Source organism: Phodopus roborovskii, unplaced genomic scaffold (assembly GCF_943737965.1).
Source record: "Phodopus roborovskii unplaced genomic scaffold, PHOROB, whole genome shotgun sequence".
In the NCBI taxonomy this organism is placed as follows: Eukaryota; Metazoa; Chordata; class Mammalia; order Rodentia; family Cricetidae; genus Phodopus; species Phodopus roborovskii.
In genome coordinates, this window is record NW_026125059.1 from 6,439,562 (window position 1) to 6,457,102 (window position 17,541).

A 17,541-nucleotide genomic window follows, 5' to 3' on the forward strand; every position below is an offset into this window, starting at 1 on the left:
TCGTGCCCGATCGATCGCTCGCTCTGAGCGCACACCCACCGCGCACGCGCAAAGGCCGCGCAGCAGAGCGCCGAGCAACCTCCCGCTCACTCGCAGGCCTGTGCCCGTCTCGCCATCTTACTCACTGGCACGTTCGAGACGCTCATTCACCTCCTCCGAGCTGGTCACCTTCGCGGCACCCTTGAACGCAAAGGGCTGCTGTTGTGACCGGCAAGCGCCCGATCCCGGGGAGCACGGCGAACGGCAGAACGGCCACAGATCGATCGGACAGGCCGTTGGCGCGCCACTTCCGGGCTCTGACGGCCCAGTGCGCCTGCGCCCCAGCCACGGCACGGAACGAGCTTCCCGTCGTCGCGTTCACGGTGAGCCAATCACAGGACGGCGCCGCTTCGCTTCTAGCCAATCAGCTTTCGGAGGAGAGGGTTTAACTCCTATTTTAAAAGGGGAACCTTTGAATTGTAACGGCTGAGCTCCTGGGATCGCTTGCAGGCCTCGCCGGACACGGGATCCTGCCCTTGGGTAGGAAGCGGGCCGGGCGGGCGAGGGAGAGCCTGGGTGCTGCAGAGCGACGCGGGGCGCTGGGTGGCGTGGGGGTGGCAGGCTGTCTCAGTGGGTTTGCATTCGCTGTAACAAAGATCCAGGTGGCCTCTTCCCTCCTCGGGTGTAGGTTCTGGTGGGGACGGGACCCGGGCCACCAACTAACCGGGTGACTTGCAAACGGCCGGTGGTGGCGTGGACGAAGCGCCTGCGGCTTCGGGTGCAGAGGCGGGGATCTAGTCTGGCGGGGAATGACAGTCCCCACGTAGAGACGCCCCGGATCGGTGCTGCCCTCGCTGCATGCAGCCTTTTGAGCAGTTCATTGTCGGGACTACTTGGGGCGGCGGCGCGGGGAGGGGGAGGGTCTGGTTCAAAGCGTAGACCCGTTAAAGCTCCCTTTGTAGAATATCCCGGAAGTCCCGGGTTCGGGTTCGGGTCTCCAGCACTGCCTACCCAAGCTTTCGTGGTAGCCCCCGCCTTTAATCCCAGTTCTGACGGTGTGGAGGCAGAGAAGTTACATGGCAGGTCCGAAGCCAGCCTGAGCTCAACAGAAATACTTAAAAACAAAACAAGTGTGGTTGCTCACATCAGCAGCCTGAGGCAGGACGGTAGCCTTGAGTTAGAAGCTAGCTTCAGATACAGTGTGAGAGATGAGAGAGCCTTTCCCCAAAGTGGAGCCTACCTGGGAATGTAGTTCAGTTAGCAGAGTTCTTGCATACCACGCCCTGGATTCGATTTCTAGCACTTCATACACTGGGCAGGGTGACCATGCTTATAATCCCGTTGGGGAAGTAGAGGCAGGAGGATCAGAAGTTAAAAATCATCCTCCACTGTAGCATGTTGTTCAAAGCCAGCCTGGGCTACACGCAACACTGCCTCAAAAACATAAGGCTGTATATGCTCCCAAATTCCTTCAATCTCAGCACCTGAGAGCAGGTACAGGGATCTCTGAGTTCCAGAGCAGCTAGGGCTACACACAGATACCCTATCTCAAACCAAACAAACAAAATACTGGCTCCACTGCAGATGGAGGAAATAGAAATATGGGGATAGGACCCTGCTAGAGCTAATCATCCGGAAGTTAAAATGCAGGGTCGTTTAGCCAAGCTGTCATCTGGGCGCAGGAGCTCCAATCCCTACAGACATCTGGTGAGCTGGGTTCAGCCACAGGCCTTCACTTACTGCTCCGGTCTCCTGCCTAGCCTCCCTCATCTTTGCATTATGGGCTCTTCAGCAACACACTCCGTTGTCTGTCCTGACGGCAACCGTATATCTGAAAGGGGGAACCGGAGGCCCATACCTGCAGTTTACCCACTTGGAGTTGTGAATCTTAGCTGAATAGGATCTGTGAAGGTCATCTGATATAGATAAGAAGGCAAAGGACTGGGATTAGGGGAAAATGAGGTCAAGCAAGGCCCAATGGGGATGGGCTTGGGAAAAGAGTAGGTGAGCTTTGCTGCTCCAAGGGAGGTGAGAGATGGGATCATGACCCGAGGCAGCTGTGGGTCAAATGGGTAACCCAAGCAGGCTGTGTATGGTGGGCATCATGTGTTAAAGCAGAAGGAAGATGTCCAGGAGGGAAGAGAATGGGAGAGGGTGTGAGGAGATGCAGTGACTGTCAGTGGGAAAGGACCTCACATCCATCTCCTGTCAGCTTGCTTCACTTGTACCAAGGAAAGTGTGAGGTATTCAGGTTACAGAGGTCTGCCTGTCAATCAGAAGCAATGACTGGAGCACAGCAGCAGGCGGCTTCCTTTAAATGAAGGCTCTCGTTTCTCTCTTCAGGTGACATGGACAGATGTAAAGAAAACTGTGTTTCCAGGCCGGTTAAGGTAAAAAGAATTACCTGTAATCATGATCCAATGAAATGCATTTTGTTTGTGTGTAGCTGTTGTTTAAGAAAAGTGCCTTTCGAGAGAGAACGATGGCTTGAGACAGGGTTCAAGCAGAGGGGTCTGTTAGGGAAGGGGAGGGGGAGGCTGGCCTCTGGAGTCAGGAGCAACAGGAGAGGAGACAGAGAGGGGAAGAGAACAAAGGATGGGAGGGTGGGCAGGGCCCTTTTAAAAGGGAGCACAGTGAATGTGCACAGGTGGTGCTCTTAGTGGCTGCAGCTGAGGGCGTGTCCTGTCGGAACCCCAGGGACGGGCCAGTATAGATGCCTGACTACTAACATTCCTCCCTTTTTATTCTAAGATGAGGTGTTAGAAAGGGGTAGCAGGTGAGGTGGGGAGAACACTGTGTGTCCTCAAGACTACTTCCTGCTGGCCTGGGGGCATTGTTCGTTTTTGGGGGACCCGGGAAAGCTGGGGTAATATCCACATCCTGGAGTAGCTGGCTGTTTCACTTAACTGTTCAGGCTCTGTGGAACCGTCAAGATGCCTCCTGAACCTGGTAAAATGCCATTTTTTGGTGGGTTCAAACCGACTCCTGAAAGGGTTGGTAGCCTTGCGCCTCCAGCTGGTGGTCTGCAACAGGAGCTGATTAGGAGTGGTCAGTGGGTCTCCAAACAATCCCAATGGGAGCAGGGAGGTGTAGACAATGACACAGCTCCAATGAGTGAGGCTGGGAAATAAGACAGAAGGGCCTGCAATCCCAGGAGATGTTAAGACAGGCACAGGCCATCCAGTGTGTTGTCACTCAAGGGCTCTGAGCCCCAGAGACACAGAAAAGCCAGAAGGCGAGGAAAGGAAGCCTCACATCCAGGGGGATGGTGAGAAGCGGGTAACCCCACCAGAGACCCAATGGTTGGTATTGAATGGAAGGCAACACCATCAGCGAGTGAGAAAGATCTGTTGCCGGTAGGTGGGGCCCCAGCATGAAGTGATTACCAAGTGCTGTGAAGCAGAGTTTGGTAGACTTAATCCTCACGAATGAGGCAGAACAAGATCCATTGGCTTTTATCAAGCAAGGATTGAGGGAGAAAGGCACAAGCCACCTTGGTGATTCACCAGTCAAGGGGTGGGGAGTGAAGGGCCTGAGGGTCGGAGACCGCCACAGGTCACCCAGTGGGTCGTCACACAAAGGGTAGGGGCCAAGGACTCAGCCAGAGAGAGCCATGGTTGCCTGATACCAGGATTTAATTTAACTAGGCCAAAAGGCAGACGAATTGTCACTCTTGGTAATAGCTAGCCTAAGGTAGGGAAGGTGGACTGGTTCGCCAATGGTGACGATTTGGATTCAAGGATCCAGGGATCCAGAGAAACTAGGCTGTTATATGTGAACTGGGTTCCAAGGTCCTGGCCTGTCTCAAACTGCCTGCTGTAAGGAGGAGACGCCAGGAGAGCCTTTCCTGGTCAGGGAACCAATGTTGTAATTTAAGGAAACAGTTCACGAGAGATGCCATGAGACAGGGTTCAAGCAGAGGGATTTTTTTTTTTTTTTTTTTATTAGGGGAAGGGAGACAGGAGCAGCAGGAGGAAGAGGGGGAGGGAGGCAGAGAGAGAGAGCGAGCGAGCGCGCGCGCGCGAGCATGTGCAGATGAGAGAAAGGGAGAGCAAAAAGGAGAAAGGAGGGGAGGCGGGCAGGGCCCTTCTAAAAGGGAGCACAGTGAATGTGCACAGGTGGTGCTCTTAGTGGCTGTAGCTGAGGGCGTGTCCTGTCGGAACCCCAAGGGCAGGCCAGTATAGTTGTTGTCCATTCTCTATCGTGTGTCAGGAACTCTGACCCAGGTTGTCAGGCTTAGCTGCAAGAGCCCTCCCTTATCTGCTGAGCCACGGGGATGGATGGATAGATGGATGGATGGATGGATGGATAATGGATGGATAATGGATGGATGGATGGATGGATGGATGGATGGATGGATGGATAGATAGATAGTTGGATGGATGGATGGATGGATGGCTCCTGTGGAAGTTGTTTTGGTGTTGGAACTCTTTCTACCCTTTCCTGACCCTGCCTGGAGGCCTCTTGGGTGGTGGCCTCCATTTCTGTAGGAGATGGCTCCTGCCCTCTGAGTGAGTGGTGGATCCTGAGCCTCTTTTAAGCAGAAGGAAGTCCCGTCTTCTCTCTGAGTGCTTGGCATGGGTCTTAAGAGCTGTTTAAGACTCTGACACATTACTTATGAATATTGTAGTGTGGTAATAATTACTCTTATAGGAGATTACATTTGTTTCTTTGTCAAAGTTACTCCTTTTTTTCCTATTGAAAACTCAACTTCTTAATAATTTCTTATGCATTTTAGTTTTGGAGATTACATTTTTCTCCCCAACACAGGGTTTCTCTGTGTAACAGCTCTGGCTGTCCTGGAACTCACTTTGTAGACCAGGCTGGCAGGCTGGCTTTGAACAAACAGGGATCCACCACCTGCCTCTGCCTCCCAAGAGCTGGCATTAAAGGCGTGTGCTTCCAGGGCCCCAAAGCCTGGGTGGAGATTACTTTTATTTATTTATTTATTTATTTATTTATTTATTTAGGAGACTGGTTTCTCTGTGGTTTTGGAGACTGTCCTGGAATTAGCTCTTGTACACCAGGCAGGCCTCGAACTCACAGAGATCTGCCTGTCTCTGCCTCCCAAGTGCTGGGATTAAGGGTGTGTGCCACCAAGGCCAGGCTGAGATTACACTCTTAAAAACTATCTCTTTTGGGTGGGGTGTGGAGGGTATGCATGCCTTTAGTTCCAGTGCTTGGGAGGCAGAGGCAGGTAGCCTGAGACAGAGTCTGATCCAGGCCAGTCAGGATTACCTAGTGAGGCCCTGTTGATAAGTACTCTGAAAGTGAAACCCAGGGAAATGAACAGTAATGCCATAACCGTCTTATGGGAAACTTGCATAACCATAAATTTAGACTGCTTTGCAGAATTGCTTGAGGATGCTGGTACTGTGAATAGTCACGGGTTTCCTTCATTACGAGGTTTTGATATAACAGTTGAGCGGTCTCACTGAGGCTGGCCTGGAGCTCAGTGCTAATCCTGCCTCAGCCTGCCAAGTGCTGGAATGACAGGTGTGAGCCAGCATACCAGGCGTCGCATGGTTAACAGAGCAGGGTCTGGGGCCAGGGTGGGAGGTGCCCTCCCTTTGGCCAGATGCACATTAAAATAGTTTCGTCTCCCCCCTTTTAACTTTATTTTTAAAAAAGATTTGTTTATATTTCATGTGAATGAGTGCTTGCATGTATGTCTGTGTGCCGTGTGTGAGAGAAACCTCAGAAGGCCAGAAGAGGGCGTCAGATCCCCTGGATGTGGAGTTACAGATGGCTGTGCGCCAGATGTGGACGCTGAGCACCAAACCCAGGTCCTCTGCAAAGGCAGCCAGCGGCTTAACTGCTCAGTCCTCTCTCTGGCCCCCATTTCCATTTATTATCCACGATATTTATGAGTTTTATTAGATTTACAAAGGAAACTTGGTTGAGTTCTCAGGATACCATCAGCCATAATCCCTACTTTCTCTCTATCCCAGACCACAGGTCCCTTTTGTCCAAAACGAGTCTTGGTGACAGAGCAGATTCCTTCTCAGAACCTAGGACTGGCTAGCAGTGGCCAGGCACAGCGGGTCCTGTGTCCTTCCAACTCCTCCCACCGTGTCCCTTCACAAGCACAGAAAGTTGTCTCAGCTCAGAAGCCAGCGCCAAAGCAGTTGCCAGCTGCCAGCGGTCCTCGTCCCGTGCCCCAGCTTAGTGACCCTCAGAAGAGTGAGCAGGCACCACCTGCGGACTCTGGTAAGCCTCTCTTATCACTGCCTTGGACGGCCATTCTTTCAGCTGTTGCTCATAAAGCAAATGGGTGGGTTGGTACTTAGCCTTGACGCCCTAGCTTCTATACTGTGTCTGATGGGGATGAAGAGGAGATGGGATGAATACAGATGTAACGGCCGGCCCTGCCAGGGGGAAGCTACTGGAGGCTCTTTGGAGCAGAAGGAGATGCTGCCTGTAAGGCAGAGGCTGCTGCTGGTGTTGGGGTGTCTGGGAGGGAGGCTGAACTCAGGCGCAGTGACTGGAGCAGTTAACTCCTCCTGAGAGGCGTGGATGAATTTGCTGCTTCATTTAGGAAGCAGACTCTAGATGACTGGGTGATAAGACTAGGAAGATGAGCCGGAAAGAGGTAGCTGTAACGTGTAGGAAGAGGGAAAACTTGAGCTGGGCCCTTATAAGGGGATAGAGGAGTTTGTAAAATGAGCTGATGGCAGGCAGGCAGTCTGGAGGAAACCCACTTAAATTATGTGCATATATACTGGTGCCTAGAAGGGTGACTGGCTATAAGATCCTGAGCCCCAGCAATGGAGAGGCCTGGGACCTCCAATGGAGGGAGGGAGGGAGGGAGGGAGGGAGAGAGGGAGGGAGGGAGGGAGGGAGAGGGGCAGCAATAAGCTGTGGAGGGCAGAGGAGTGGGTGAAGCCTTTTAGCCGTCTGTCCCTCAGAAATGCACCTGGACTTGAGGACTCTCCCGGGACTGCAGCTCCCAATCGGCTGGACAGAAGAGGCTAAGGTGTATTGTGGGTGGCTTCTTCTGGTCTCCAGTCATATTGTGGGGTCATGGTCCTTAGCCCCCGCAGTGGTGATAAGAAGACCTGAGTTGAGAGACTGACTCATGCAATGCAGGAGAAATTAGTTTGGACATATGTCTACTGCCCCCACGGCCGGTGGAGAAGGTGGTGGGCAGCTTGTGGATGGGGATGGAGTGGGCGCTGCTGCCGGTTTCTCTCTGGAAGCTCTTCCCAGGCGAAAGCCCAAGTGAGGAGGGACATTCTCGGTCTTGTTGGAGGGGGCCCTGCTCATGTTTATTTACCTCAGAAATTATGAGACCACTTATGGCAGAAGTCAGGTTATGGGCTATGGTTTCTGGTTTAGTAGTCTCTCCCAGTGAAAAAAATGAAAAGCCCGGGTTTATCATGTACCTCTAGTATTTTAGTGATGGTTTTTTGTTGTTATTTGTTTTGTTTTGTTTGAGACAGGGTTTTTTTCTGTGTAGCCTTGGCTGTCCTGGAGCTTGCTCTATAGACCAGGCTGGTCGCTTGCCTCTGCCTTCCCAGTGCTGGGATTGAAGGTGCACAGCACATGCCTGCTATGGGACTATCCTTTGATCTCTCTCTGTTCACAGATTTTTTTTTTTTTTTTTTTTTATAAAGAATTATACAGTTGTTCTAAAAACAGTATTTTAACTTATTTCATATAGGAAATCATTCTGAAAATGATCAGGCATCAAAGCAGAAAACTGAAGACTCAAAAAAGTAAGCTTCCTTCCTCATCTACTGGAGTACCCATCTGGCCGCCGGCCACCAACCTTAACACCATCCCCATTAAGTCAAGTTTACCAGGGGACAAAAGTTATTTTTACTTCTTTGTTTAATTATGTTTTTCATCGAAGATTTTTATGGAAACTTAATCACTTACAAAAGTAGCAAATAGAAAAACATCACACATGAATACACAACACAGACTAGAAGACCTACACGACTCAGTGAACTTCTACATCGTTTGCGAGGCCATTAGAAACGGCCTGTTGGGTGTGTCCTGCTTCCCCACCCTGTGACAGTGGCTCTGTCTCACACCAGAGTGACTCTGCCCCATAGGCCTGTTGTCTTCACGGGCTGTGCAGGTCGGTCCCCACACGGTCCTGCAAGGTGGTGGTGAGGGCTGTCAGTCTGTGTTTGGAGTGAGGGCAGCTTTGGGCCGGGGAAGTTGGGCTTTAAGGTTTGTGGCTCATTCTGGTGGTTGGGGTTGCTGCTTACCGAGTACATACTGGATGTAGTCTGAGCCTGAACAGGTTGTCAGGCGGACCTGGGAAATGGTAGAGTTTACTTGGTATTTTTAATGTTCACATTACTTTGTAGAAGGCAGTGGACTCTGGAAGACTTTGACATTGGCCGCCCCCTGGGTAAAGGAAAGTTTGGCAATGTCTATTTGGCAAGGGAGAAGCAAAGCAAGTTCATCCTGGCCCTGAAGGTGCTGTTTAAAACCCAGCTGGAGAAGGCAGGGGTGGAGCACCAGCTGCGGAGGGAGGTGGAGATACAGTCCCACCTGCGGTGAGTGGCCCCTGCCAGAGGACCAGGGGACAGCGCGACTCCCATAGATGCCTAGCCCCAAGGAAGGCATCACTCAGTCAGTTCACTGGGTTTCTCTCCTCGGGGAGAATTAGGGGAAGACCCTGGTTAAGTCAGTGCATTTTGTTTTGTTTTGCTTTATTTTCCCGTTTTGCTTTTAGGGTTTTCTAGGCTTGACTCGGACGCCAGCCCTGAAGCTGTGGTGTCACGCGGCTTGTCTGGCCTGCTGTCACCTGGCAGGGTGGGGACGGGGACCAGAGAGGTGCTGTCACCTCCGGCAGACTGTGCCCAGCCACTTGGCACCTACCACTGCCGGCCCCTTGGCCTTGGTTGAGTGCCCTGTTGGCACATCCCACGCGCCCCTCCTCAGCACACAGAGGCTGGTGTTCAGCTGACAAGAATAAAGATATCTCAAAGGGAGCAGTGTCAACCAAAGCCAAATCCGTTTGTACTTTGAAATCCACATACGGTGTCATTTTCTTAGTGGGCTCAGGGTCCAGATCTTGTGTGTGCTGTGAGGCGCGCACTGAGATTGCTCCCTCAGGGGTCAGCATTCACAGCATCCAGTGGGCTCGAAGCCAGGGGTCACCCTCTCCATTCTTCGTTGCAGGCACCCCAACATCCTCCGGCTGTATGGATATTTCCATGATGCCACCAGAGTTTATCTAATTCTAGAATACGCGCCCCTTGGGACAGTCTATAGAGAGCTCCAGAAACTCTCCAAGTTTGACGAGCAGAGGACAGCTACTGTAAGTGTCTCACTGGCCAGGCTCATGCTCACTCTCTCCCTTGTCTAACAGTGTACCTTTCTTCACGCTGCAGTTGACTTTGTCTTCATAGAAAGGGCTTCGTAGGGTAAAATCGCTGAGATCAGTCAAAGCAACTTACACCTCATAGAGTAGGTGACTTGTGACTGTTTGTTTGTGGAAATGTATATAATCTAATCTAGTTTCCCTCTCCCTTGTCATCTACTTTGTGTTTTAGGGTTTCTATTGCTGTGAAAAGACACCGTGACCATGGCAATTCCTATCAAGGAAGACATTTAATTGGGATAGTTCAGAGGTTTAGTCCATTTTCATGGCCAGGAGCATGGCTGTGCAGACAGATGTGGTGGAGAAGGAGCTGAGGGTCCTACATCTTGCAGGCAACAGGAAGTGAACTGAGACTCTGGGTGCTATCTTGAGCATAGGAGACCTCAAAGCCCTCCTCCACAGTGACACACTTCTTCCAATAAGGCCACGCCTACTCCAACAAAACCACACCTACTAATAGTGCCACTCCATTGTGAGCTTACGGGGGACAATTACATTCAGACTACTACAGTGTCTTAGTATAGTTCTAGATGCAAAAATAACAACATGGAGTTTCTGTTTGCCCACACCTTATTTCTCTATCATCAACACCAATTTAGTTAATATACTCTTGTCATAACTGACCCAGTACTGGAGCATGACTTGTGCACCTAAGTCCACGCTTTCGTGTGAGTGCGTTCATTTTCCTTGTGATTGGAAAAGGCTGTGGGCACTGGGGAAGATCTTAGTTCCCAGTGCAGTCTTGCCTCACGTCACCATTGTACATCTGTAATGTGACCGCTTGCTAGGTGGCAAGCTTAGTGTCCTGTGCCTGGGGTGCCATGCTATACTTAGGTTTATTTCATGTATAGGAATATTTTACCTGCATGTTTTATCTGTGTACCACATGCACAGTCCAGAAGGGGGAGTTAGAGTTTCATAATATGGTTGTGAACACACATGTGGGTGCGGGACCTGAACCTGGGTCCTCTAGAAGAGTAGCTGTCTGTCCTGTCTTTAACTGAAACTGCAGAGGTTGTGTGTTATGTGGCCAGTGCCTCTCTATTTTGTTGTTTCAGCATTGGCTACTGGGAGCTCTTCCTGGTTCCTATATAAACCGCCATGTGGGGCTTTGGGCTGTATGTGTGCTTTCTCTGTGGCCTGTCCCTAGAAGCAGCCATTCCTTCCCTGGAGAGTTCCTGGAAGTCGGGGTCCAGTGACTAGGGCGGGAGCTCTTGCTGCTGAGCTGTTGCTGCTTCTAGGTCCTAAGGTGCAGAGAAGGCGAGCACGTGTGTACTGACCAGTGTTCATGTGTCCGGATGCAGCGAGCTGGTCTGCACTCTACACTGCATGCCAGCGGTGAGAGCAGCTGCCGCCTCATTAGTTATGCGTGCGCTCCAGTGCGCGTATGTGTGTAACACAGTATGCTTGGGTCAGTTGGTGGCGGTTTTGTCACTGAGCATCAGCCCTCCTCCTCCTCTGGCATTTGCTGTCAGGGTTTTGGACATCATGGTTCTGACAGGTTATAGTGGTCTCTTCCAGTTATCTGTGGTTTCCTAGTGTCACTTATACACCATCGGCTGCCTGCATCGCTCGTCGTTTTATAGTGCTTTTCCGGTTGTTGTGTTTTAACTCTTAGTCGTTTCCTCCCAGCCCGAGCTTCTCCCTTTCTACCCCTTCTCAAGACAGTTTGTGCTCTCAGTTAGTTCCTTAGCATTGCAGCTCTCCTCCCGCAGCCTGTCTGCCTGCCACGCGCTGGGATTACGGCTGCCACCATGCCCGCCTGACTATTCAGCTTCTTCAATTGGCCATTAAAGAAATTATCAGTCAGGTGGTGGTGGCGGCCCACACCTTTAATCCCAGCACTTGGCAGGCAGAGTCAGGCTGATCTCTGTGAGTTTGAGGCCAGCCTGGTCTACAGAGTGAGTTCTAGGACAGCCAGGGCTGTTACACAGAGAAACCCTATCTTGAAAAACAAAGCACAGAAACAAGAAAAAAATCAGTTTGACCAACTTTCTTCTCAAGGTAAATAGGAAATTGTCCATTGGTTTCTGATGTTATCCTACTTCAGACCCCAAATGTCGTTTACACATTCACACTTCCCCATTTAAGGCTTCAATCCAAGTGTGGGCATTTGACTGTAAGTCAAGAATATTTCCTTCTAGATCCCTTATTACTTAGAATAGCATTCCCACCTGTTTACTTTTCATGTAATTTACATAACTGTAGAGCAGTGTGTGGGGTCTAGGCCTAGCCCTAGTCTCTCAGCCTGGGAGGTGTGGGGGAAGGGCAGGCTAACCCTCACCCCTGCTGCCGATGGCTCTGGGAGTGAGGTCCATGGCCTCTGCCTGGCAGTGTACAGTGTCAGTTTCATTGTGGTCTCCACAAGAATGAAAAATGTCCTATTTGACAATGACTTTTTCTTTTTTTTTTTTTTTTTCCTGCCGTATTTTCCTTTTGGGAAAAAAGTTTTTTTTTTTTTTTTTTTTTTTTTGCTAATTACATATGCACGTGACACAGAGGGACACTGGGCCACCCTCAGCTCTGAGGTCTCATGCATGCTCGGAGTAAGTAGCTACACTGAACTCCAGCCTAGCCCTAGACTCACAGTGGAGGGGGCAGGACAGATCTCACCTGTCTTTCCTCCTTTGCTCACATACTTTGATCCTGACTAAAACTTATTGTCATGGGATGCAAAGCAGACTGGGACTTTTCCTTGGGTCTGTGCACCTGGTCAGGGCCGTTTAAATGGTTAAAGGTTGCTAAACTGTTTGACTTGGTAATGGTACAGTTCTTTCTCAGTTGCCTGGTAGGACTCTGATTCAGGCTTATGGCCAATGCTGTCCCTGCCTGACAAGGTCACATCACTGGTATTAGCTTAGTGTTAACTGAGCTCCGAGTGAGTCTCTCAGGCTGCAGCTGTGTTTATATATAGATTTACCCGTTTGTCTGCAATGTTTGCTTCAAAAGCCGAAAAACACATTAGTCTCTGTTGGATCAACTTTCAGTTGCCTGACTGCATTACATAGACCTAACTCTGGGCTTCAATGCTTTCTCCTCAACAGTACATCACAGAGTTGGCAAACGCTCTGTCTTACTGTCATTCAAAGAGAGTCATCCACAGAGACATTAAGCCAGAGAACCTGCTTCTTGGGCCAAATGGAGAGTTGAAGATTGCAGACTTCGGGTGGTCTGTGCACGCTCCATCTTCCAGGTATGGAGTTCCAGAGGTGGGAGCAGTTGGCAGAAGCCCTGGGTGGGGCGTGGGTGGGGACTGTTAGCTGAATGCTAGCCTACTCTGAAATAAGGGGCCTTGGCTGACCTAGGAATACTTTGGAAGAATGTAGACCTGACAAAGTTTTTTTTTTCTATGACCATTTTGAGCTCTGGCCTCAGCTGACGGATGCTGAATGTCCCCAGAGGCTAATGGAAGGGGGTGATGAACTTAGAGGTATGGCTGATGCACAGTCGATAAGTGAAGACAGGTGCCCTGGAGGGACTTGGACCTTACCAGGGGTGGACAGCAGAGCCAAGAGCCAGTTGTTTGGAACTTTGAAACCAGGTGGTGTGGGTGCAGCTCTGAGGATGCCTGCCTCCTGCGTGTGTCCGCAGCAGGGTTAGACCTTTGCGGTCCCCTTTAAAGCTGAAGCAGAGATGTCATCTAATACAACAGTGAAAAGTGGGCAGACTTTGCACACTTTGCCAGTTGAATTTGGGTTTGAATAGCTTTGGTATTTCGTGTGAACAGGGCCCCTGCTGTCAAGGTCTTGCCTGTTTGGGGGACTACTTTAAAAACATTACCTAACGGTATTTTTAAAAAGCCTGTCAGAGGCTGGAGGAGAAGGCTCAGCAGGTAAAGGTGCTTGTTACTGAGCCTGGCAATCTGAGTTCAGTCCTGGCACCATTTGGTGGAAGGAGAGAACTGACCCCGGCCTTGCTCCGTGGCATGCTTCCTCACACAGGTGGACACACCCAACCAAGCAAATCAATGTAGTTTTAAAAAATGTAAAGCCTGTTTTAAAAAGTAGCCCAGTTTAAGGTCACTTGTGTTTGTCTCCAGCGCACTGTGACAGGTTTTTGAACTGCTGATGTCAGTCAGTAGGTGCTCCTGCTATGCAGTAAAACAACCACCAGAGAGCTATAGTGTCATGGGTTGTATGATTAGCTAGGACTGTGACCTGTCCAGTGGTGACATCAGGATAAAGATGGAGCTTGCAGGTTTTAGAAGAGACAATAGGTGTGAATCCTGACAGCTGCTCCAACTGCTTCTCAAACTATGCTCCGCAGCATAGTTGCCTGGTTATAGGGGATCATCTTTTGAGAGTCCCACAGAGGGCTTGTGGGGGCACAGGCATGAGTGAGTTGCTCCGCACCATCTCAGCACCAGTGGTCTCCACTGTCTGCCCCCAGCTTGTTCCAGCTGTGGCTTTCAGAACCCAAATGGATAGAAAACGCTGGATTGGTGATGGCTACACAGCAGTCCACCTCTCCATCCCAGAGCCCAGTTGGTATTGGCTTTGTAGAGTTAAAGTCAGTCATAGATCAAGACGCTGCACTGTGCATCCCTAAGACAGAGGAGCTGCAGTTTGCATCCCTAAGACAGAGGAGCTGCAGTGTGCATCCCTAAGACAGAGGAGCTGCAGTGTGCATCCCTAAGACAGAGGAGCTGCAGTGTGCATCCCTAAGACAGAGGAGCTGCAGTGTGCATCCCTAAGACAGGAGCTGCAGTCACCGCCATTGTGACCTCTAATGTTAGCTTAATTCTTAGATTTCTTTAGCTGTCCATGAAATTTTATGGCTACTTTTAAATCAGAACACAAACACACACACATACACGCCCTCTGTGGAAAGTGAGAGAGAGAAATCTAAGCCCAGTGTGCTGGTGCACACTTTAATCCCAGGAACTGAGAGGCTGAGAGAGGAGGACCTCAAGTTGGAGCCAGTCTGGTTAGATTGTCTTAAACAATCCAGCCAGGTATGCTGATAATACACACCTACAATCCCAGCAGCAGCTAGAAGACTGGGGCAGGGGGATCGCTCCTTGGAGGCCAGTCTGGGCTATGAAGCAAGATGCTTTTAAAACAATCGGGCTAGAGAGGTGGCTTAGCTATCAAGAGCCCTGGCTGCTCTTGCAGAGGACCTGGATTCAGTTCTTAGTACCCATGTGGTGGCTCACAACTGTACTTCAGTTCTAGAAGATGCAATGCCCGTGGACACAACATTCATGTGCACAGACAGGCAGGCGAAGCACATGTTAAGTATAAATGCAATCTTTAAACTTCCTAACCAAAAACAGCTGCAGTGTTAAAGAGCCCAGTGGAGTGTTCATGCGGTATGGACTGCCTCTTTCATCCTTAGACCTTTACATTTCTAAGACTTCCTTTTCCATTTCCTGATTTCCTCACACAATCGCACACTGTGGCCCAGGTCGGCCTTGAACCTGTCAGCCCTCCTGCCTCATCTTACCAGATGTTGGAATTACAGGCACGAGCCAGTACCCAGCCTAAAAGGGCAGTGTCCCGTCACTGAGCTCATGCAGAATTCCAAGTTTACAGAGAGCACTGCATAGCGACTTCCTCATTTCTTCCCGGGGTGGCTCCTCCTTCAAAGCCCAGTCTGGCTTAGGGATGAGAGAAGCGCAACTGCTTTCTCTAGATTTCCTGAGCGGCCCTGGAGTTAAGCATGGTGGCTGGTGTGTAACCTTATACACTCCCTGCCGGCATGTCTGACTCACTGCCTGGGGCTGGGGGTGCTCATGCCACATGTATGTGCTCATGCCACGTATGTCAGTGTGTCAACCCCGGTCTCCCTCGTCCAGGAGAACCACACTATGTGGCACCCTGGACTACCTGCCCCCCGAGATGATTGAAGGCCGGATGCACGATGAGAAGGTGGACCTCTGGAGCCTGGGTGTCCTCTGCTATGAGTTCCTAGTTGGGATGCCTCCTTTCGAGGCACACACCCACCAGGAGACCTACAGAAGGATATCGCGGGTAAGATGCTGCTGTTCAGTTCCTGCCGAGGGCTGGTGTTTATTCGTGCATACCTCTGACCCACGTTTGTGTCATTCTGTCACTTATTTTGCAGGTTGAATTCACATTCCCTGATTTTGTGACTGAGGGAGCCAGGGACCTCATTTCAAGACTGTTAAAGCACAACTCAAGTCAGAGGCTCACACTAGCAGAGGTCCTTGAGCATCCCTGGGTCAGAGCGAACTCCTCAAAACCTTCGACTGGCCAAAAAACCAAAGAGCTAACTAGCAAATCATCATAGGGAATCCGGAGTCATGGGCTCTGTGCATCTGTGAGAAACACACTATCATCGAGACCTCCGGGCCATCATCACTGTCCTCAGAACACCCTGCTGAGCAGGCAGTCCCTGGCCTTGCATCCAGGAAGCCCCACCTGAGCATGTGACATTGCCCAAGCCCCATGAACCACGCTGCTTTTCCTGGTTCATCAATCTGGAGGGAAGGCTCACTGCAGCTGTCCCCCAAGGTGTCCTTGTGGGGGTCTTACCACTCTTTCTCACCTCCCTGGTGAGAACCTGTGTCTAGCCTTCAAGTGCCTGAGTGTGTGTGTAACTTATTGGGTCGCCAGGCCTGGGAAAGCTGTTGGAATGACTATTTAGTTTTCTTTTAAATGTTAAAATAAAGATTTGTATCTGCGTCCTCATTAAGTGGCACCCCTTCAGCACACTTGTTTTCTGCCTCCGTAAGCCTGTCCTGTATGGGACTCCGTTCTCAGCCACCACACTGGATCCTGTGCTCCACCTGCCGTGGACTTGACTCAGGTGTTTCTAGATGCTACGGGCTGTTTGTTATTGTCATGTATACAAATGTGTTAAATATATAAATATGTGTATAATATCTACCTGGAGTACAAGGGTAATCATTTGGTCTCCTGGTTGCTGCGGCCCGAGTGAGCGAGCGGTGTGCTTTCTGGTCTCTTGGACATACATGCTCCTGACATTTCAGTTCAGCTGCGCTGCGGCCATCAACAGGAGGGGAATTGGAGTTAGAGAGACAAGCTTTCACAGCCAACTGAAGACACCAGACGTCAGGTGACAGGGAAACGCAAGTGGCTAGTGAAATAAAATGTCATGTCAACTGGGCCACCCTCACTCTGCCTCAGTGGAGCTGAGGAGGCCGCCCCTTGGCAGTCCTGTGCCAAACTGTTGAGAGAGCACCACCCCAAGGACTGTCCACTCACGCTGCAGTCAACTATCACGGGACTACTGGGATCCAAGCTCAATGTGGAGCACCGCTGCCCACAGCAGCTCCTGCTAACAGCAGATTGATGCCACGTCACATGGTGCTGCCCCTAACTCGGCAGCGGCGGCTCGGCAGATGATAAAACACACCATTTTACAAAGGTTTTTATTGGTTCCACAGAATCTAAGCAGTTCACTTGGTCTGTTTAAAAAACTAGAGGCAAACAATGGCTGACATTCTAAAATAGTTTCCTAGCAGGAGCAGACCTGCTTTCATAGGTTTGTTTATATATAGCACTTTAGTGTCTCAGCCTCTCAACTCATCCCTGGTCTGGCTGTGGGCGCAGACATGCGAGTGGGATTTGGCTCGGAAGACCACGCTCTAGGTACAATTTGTATTCTTATTGCTATTTTCAATGTGTTTCTTTGCATGTGTTACTTAGGGACCTGACTGAATGGGAGAGTAGGATGGGTGGGGATCCACACAGGGTGATGGAGAGGCCACATCTAGTCTACACTAGTCTACACAGGGTATCACCTGTCATTGTCCTGGGGCATCTCGCTCTGCTCCCTGGCTGTCATTAGAATTAGTTTCTGTAATGCATCCTGACATTAAGTCAGTAAAAGCTGGCTGTGGTCTGCAGTAAGAGGACAGTGCAACCCCACTTTAAAGATCTCACGAATACAGAATCTGTCTCACAAAAATTCCTCTTAAATGTTAGCTGAGACAAATGACGTAACGAAACGGTCAGCTGAATCTGGTAGAATGCATTTCTGCTGACCAGCAGGGCTTTCTCTGTGTTTTCTGATTGTCAAAGTAACTTAAGTTGTGAGCAAGAAAAATGCAAAGCTTTGCCCCATGCAGCTGAGCAGACTTCAGAGTTCAAACACTGGCTCTCCACTATAGAACTCTGCAAGCTGACATGGTATGGCTCAGGGGAAGGTTTTTATTGTAGAGAACAGCCAGAGGCATCTGGAGGAGCCCAGAGTAGAGAGGCAAGACTGAACATGGCCAGTGAACTGGTTAT

General features: G+C 50.4%; 1 protein-coding gene across 2 annotated transcripts; it reads left to right on the plus strand.

Annotated features, from left to right (window-relative positions):
- The first annotated feature begins 67 nt into the window (after positions 1 to 67).
- On the plus strand, positions 68 to 15,810 carry Aurka (aurora kinase A). 2 transcript variants are annotated; one of them, XM_051185524.1, is made up of 9 exons: positions 68 to 362; positions 2,323 to 2,369; positions 5,931 to 6,189; positions 7,643 to 7,697; positions 8,301 to 8,492; positions 9,121 to 9,259; positions 12,367 to 12,515; positions 15,120 to 15,294; positions 15,389 to 15,810. In XM_051185524.1, the coding sequence occupies exons 2-9, from the start codon at positions 2,328 to 2,330 to the stop codon at positions 15,572 to 15,574; spliced, it is 1,197 nt and encodes a 398-aa protein (XP_051041481.1). In that variant the 5' UTR covers positions 68 to 362; positions 2,323 to 2,327; the 3' UTR covers positions 15,575 to 15,810. The 2 variants fall into 2 exon arrangements, with proteins under 2 accessions (XP_051041481.1, XP_051041472.1); XM_051185515.1 differs by lacking the exon at positions 68 to 362 and adding an exon at positions 369 to 519.
- Positions 15,811 to 17,541: the final 1,731 nt, after the last annotated feature.